Raw genomic sequence first — 5,541 nt, 5'->3', positions numbered from 1 at the left:
TTGATGTTTTTCTCCATTTTTCTGTTGTTACTGCATTTTTACTTCAACATTAACTTAATGTTTATTGAAGATATTGTGTTAACCATGGATTGACATATTTGTTTACAAACTTAATTTCTTCAAAGTATCCCTGCTTTTGATGGTTTTGCATGATAAGAGATTTGGTTAGAAATTATAAAATTTCTTAGTTTTGACTCTTGCATACTGAATTGGGTTTGGTTACAATTGTATAAATGATTTGTTTTGTAGTCATTCAGTTTTTGGTTTCTTTTTTCAATCCAGTGTGTATTTTGGTTCTCTACAATTGCTTATTATATGTTTGTGAAAATTACTTAATGAGTTTTGTTTTTGGTACATGCAATGAGACCCAATCTTTGCACTAGCTTAGAGCGTCCACAATGGTGCGATCAAAACCAAAGATCAAAGATCAAAAACCACGATCAAATTTGAGTTTAGTCAGTAGTGTGACGCAACGATAAACGGGTATATTTAGTCGAGCGAAGATATAATCAACGTCTGATAGTGGAGAGTTGATATAATAAACGCCGGTTTGGGGCGTTGATATAGTAAACGCCGGATATGGGGCGTTGATATAGCAAACGTTTTATGTGGGGCGTTTATATAGTTTACGCCTGGAATAGGGGCGTTGATATAATCCACGCCGGATGGGGCGTTTATATAATGCACACCGGGACAGGGGCGTTGATATAATCTCCGCACTCTCATCTATCGTTTTGCAGTTAGTCAAAATTGTTAAAAGTTAAATCGAATCAAGACCAGCAAGTTAGTAATTGGCTAGTCTGTACTTTAACTACTAGTGGAGCTATTGTATACAGTGATACAATTGTATACAGTGATACAATTGTACGGGTTTTAGTACTTCTAAACTAGACGTGGTATATACTAATGTCAATTAACTACTAACTAGCTATATTCTTTAGCTTGAGCACATGTATAAAGCATTAACAAAAATGTACTTAAGGTATAATGCATGCCTTAATGGGACGAACATTATACTCACGCCTGTTATCAGGCGGACATTATACTAACGCCCGATCGGGCGTACATTATAGGTTCGCCTAGCTACGGCGTATATTATACAACCGCCTCATCTTGGGACGAGAATTATACCACCGCTTCAGATGAAGCGTGCATTATATAAACGCCTGTTAACGGACGAAGATTATAACTTCGCTCGACCAAATTTGGTTTTGGTCGTTGCTCCAGACCAAATATAGTCTCAAATTTGGGTCTAGTCTGGTATATGATCTTTAGTCTGTTCGACTGTGTCACGTATCTGGACCATATATTTGGGTTTAGTCGCCCATTGCAGTTGCTCTTACTGGTTAAATCTTATGGATGTTTTGATTAAGAAAACAAAATAAAATTTTGGTTTTAACTTGGTCACAACCAGGTGTTTTACTTATTAATTTGATTTCCCATCTTAACTTTTAGCCCATATTTCTATTAAATCCAATGACTCTTTGGTCTGTTCGTATACTCCTTGTTAAAATGAAATCAAACCTTTGTATTTGATTTTGATAAGAATAATAAGCTTTGTTTTTATAAATGAAAAGTTGTCTCATTTTCATATGTGGTTTTTTTATATCTCCACCAGCTTGTGGCCTCAATTTAAATTTACTTTGGACAGTATTAAGAGTTTCATTTTCCAATTTTGGCTTATGAGTGAAATTCAAAAACTACCCATGTTGTGCAGATCAACTTGTACTAATTTTGTTTTCTCGTTTTGTTTTGTGTCGCTGATTTCATTTTGGCGGTTGGGACTAAATTGCTTTGGCCGAATTTCTCATTTTATGTAGATTTGAAATAAATCCTTTTCGCATGGTTGTCTGTAGCTTTACTTACTTCTTCTAGCTAGTGACTTTACTACCTTCTTTAATAGTGAATGTATTTAATCTTTGTGTATTGACTGTACTTCCAGTTTGGCATTTTTGCATAGGAGCAAGCCTTTGGTGTAAGTTGTGGCATTGTTGCCTTTCATTTTTGTGAATTTGCCATGGTTAAGAAATACTTGTTTTATCTAAGAGTTCACTTGAGATTGCTGCCAGTAAGAACTATAAAGCACTCTACTTTAGGAACGTCGGGCCTAAGTGGCACCCCACCACCTCGGTGGCAACCCGGAAGATCGTTGCTGCAACGATGGCTGGTAACCAGAACTACCCTGACGGTGGCTATGGCCATGTGGAGTAGAGTAAATGTTTTTTTTTTTGCGGCTCCGAATATTTTTATGATCTATGTTTGCTTAAGATTTACATTTTTTGCATTTTTATTTAGCTGATGCTCATGTCTATTCATACATATTTAGCGCTGGCATTCCATTTTCGTTGTTATACCCTCTACTGGGCATTCGCTCACCCCGTTTGTTTTGTTTTTTTCCCCCTTCAGAGTACGAAGAGAAGTTGCAGCTGTAAGCCGGGCAGAGCTTACGGAAATCTGTTAGCGCTTGAAAATTAGTATTTTGTAAGCTTATGATATCATATATCACAGGGGTATCTGAGTAGTTAGTTTTTGTTTTAGTCCCATATCATTTTGCTTTATTTTGTTGTTGGGAACTTGTACAGAATCTCGGTGGTTTGTAAATGAAACTTGGTGGTGTAATGAAGGGGAGGTCTGACCTTTAGGTGTCTAAAGAACCAATTACATCACTCATTTTGCGGTGAAATCTGAAAATATGCATGTTCTGTTTACATATTGCTACCTTTTCAGTTTTTCTATCTTAAGAAATTTCTATTTAAATTAATGTAAGACTAGTAAGTGAGGTTAAATGCTAGTATCTTGTTGTTTGAAACTATAGATTTTGTGCCACTTAGTTGTTCTGAATGCTAAACCTTGCTTTGGTAATTTGTGAGCTTCATTTGTAAAACCATCGGTTTATTTTATTGCATGGTGCATTTACCATATTTTCTGTCTCTCATTTGTTACTACCCCTTTGGAGTTTGTTAGCTATGTAATAAAGAGTTGTGGCGTTCCTTTGGACACCGACTGCATTTTCTTTCTTTGGCTTTACTTACTACATTTTTTTTATAGTGCCTTCGGGTTTGTTAAATCTTAAGCTTAGACCTAAGTACTTGAATTTTTAAGGTATTTATATGGAGAATTAAAATGAATGTTTTCTTTCAAATTTCAAAGCATGTCAAGGGATTCATATTACATCCTTTTGGATTTTTACTATGCAATACTAAGTTTGTTTTTTTTTTTTGCTAGCCACAAGACTAGCAGGGACGGAACTGTGTGCTCCACTTTGCTTTGTTATTCTTGAGCTGTCATTTTCAACTTAACTGCATATTTTCCTCATTGGATTAGTATATTTGAAATAATATAAGTGTCAAACCTAAAAACCCACCCTTCTAAGTATTTGAATCCGTCCTATGTGATTTTGTTGTGTACTCTCCTTTCTCATAAAATTTCTATTTGTAAATGCACTAACATACTTGTTACTTAATTCTACCATTAATTTTTGATCCATTCACATTTTCGTAGGCGGAGATATTCTATTAGCCTTGTACCCATTGTTGCATGATTTCTAAATTTGGTGTATGTATGTATTGTGTTCTTTTTTTTTTAATTCCGTTTTCGAGTGACGTACCGGGGACTTAGCCTTGCTAATGGGATGAAAACCAACCCATTAGGAGGAAACTCTCCCGTCCGTTACACATGCGAGTTCGACCGAGCAGTGCTCTAATAATCTCCTTCTTTATCAATTTTAGTGAAAAAACTATCAATATATATGGATTACAAAATAGATAGAAATTGTAGCTTCTCATCCAAATGCTTGATCTCCTTGGCATCTTCAACACGACTCGGAATCTTCGTCACTTCCAAGTACTCCATGATCCTAAAGGTTGTAAGTTCAGCATCACAGTTGTTGAAGATCCGTAGCGATAACAATGAGAAAACAAAAATGCTCTCAATCATTGTTATACGGTGTCATAGTATTATTAAACAACATCAAAGTTCAATTATACCACAACTTTGACAACAATACTATGGTGATATGTATCACTCCCCCTTAGTCAATACTTCATCTCAACATGAAAACCACTCCCCCTTACATAATGATCCGTAAACCATATGTATTTGTAGTATCACACTACACATTAATTCTCCCCCTTTTTGTCAATATAAATTGGCAAAGGTACGAAAACTAGTGGGATCCTCATGAAATTTTCACAGAGATACTTCATGACCAAAAGAGAATACCATATCAACTTATTTAGATGTCATCATAAAGCCGAAGCTAAATGCATTCATCAAGGAGTTTATAAAGATACAAGATAACCCTTAATATTCCACAACCGCACTCCCCACAAAGATTTGGCAATTAAGCACAAGTTCAGAAGGAACCCTCCCCCATAAAATGTCATTCCCGAAAGAACAACAAAGACGACCTTACTTTCACAAGAAAATAAGGATTTCTTTTGGATAACTCAAATCACATGAAAACATGAATTTGCATCCAAAATAATCAATTGAGTTAACCACAAGAGAACCCGTAATTAATGCAATCGAAAAAATACAACCAAATTAATCACAAGGAAACCCACGATTAATTTAATTGGAATACACAACCAAATTAACCACAACGCGATCAATTCAATTGGTCATGCTCGACATAAGAGAACTTACGGAGAAACAACTAAAATAACCGAAATAGAATGATCAATTTAGTTGGTCATGCTCAAACATAAGGAACCTTACGGAGCAACACAGTATATGCACAAAGATGTGGATCGGAGATCGACCAATACTGCGGAATAAACAAGGATTCACTCTATTTTCCATCACTATTTGCACAATGACATATAATGGACTTAATCCCTGTAAACAAAAGTTTTATCCTTTCTTCCATCAAAACAATGACATAAAAAGCTTTAACTTTTGTAATGTCAAAAGTTCATTCTATCTTCTATCAATACATTCATACCGACATAATAGAGATAACTTTTGAACAAGTATGAGACAGTCACAGGTTCACGGACGTAAACAACATATCCCATAACAGTTTGCAATATATAAAATCATAAAGATTAAAATTGCAAAAATGATCTTCCAAAAAACTTACAATTTAAATAAATAAATCTAAAAACATTGAAGATGAAAATCGCTGGACATAGCTATGTGTACTCACAATAATGGCTATTCCAAACCCTAGTTATTCTTCAAAAAACATAAAAAGAAGATTTACTAGACAAATAAACTCAGACGAGATTAACAACCATGGAACAGACAAGGGAAAGTTCATCAATTTCTTTCTTTAGCTCCTCCTTCAAAAACACTAGATTCTTTGATGCAATCTTGAGATGTTCACGCACGACCTCAAAATGTTAAAGAAGATTTCCAACCAATTGAACAGACATCTGGATTGGAAGATCTTTTTCATGATCAATTATTTTATAGAAAATAACGGGAATGGGATCATCATCAAGTTCAAAAAAGGTTACTTCATCAAAGTTTTCTTCCTTTCTGCTTCCTTCCATCATGCACTGGCTCAATCAATCCCAGAAAAGCTCTTGGCGTTAC

The 5,541-nt window shown here is 35.1% G+C and overlaps 1 protein-coding gene across 1 annotated transcript in view; it reads left to right on the top strand.

The window, feature by feature from the left end:
• The window catches only part of LOC113357724, a 7,929-nt gene extending 5,222 nt beyond the window's left edge, over positions 1–2,707 (top strand). Inside the window, exon 3 of the mRNA XM_026601170.1 lies at positions 2,407–2,707. Within this exon, the coding sequence (XP_026456955.1) occupies positions 2,407–2,432 (26 nt within the window). The 3' untranslated portion in view covers positions 2,433–2,707. The remainder of the gene's footprint in view (positions 1–2,406) is intronic.
• Positions 2,708–5,541: the final 2,834 nt, after the last annotated feature.

The sequence above is a fragment of the Papaver somniferum genome, chromosome 3 (assembly GCF_003573695.1).
Source record: "Papaver somniferum cultivar HN1 chromosome 3, ASM357369v1, whole genome shotgun sequence".
NCBI lineage: Eukaryota > Viridiplantae > Streptophyta > Magnoliopsida > Ranunculales > Papaveraceae > Papaver > Papaver somniferum.
This window is presented reverse-complemented; position numbering and strand designations above follow the sequence as displayed.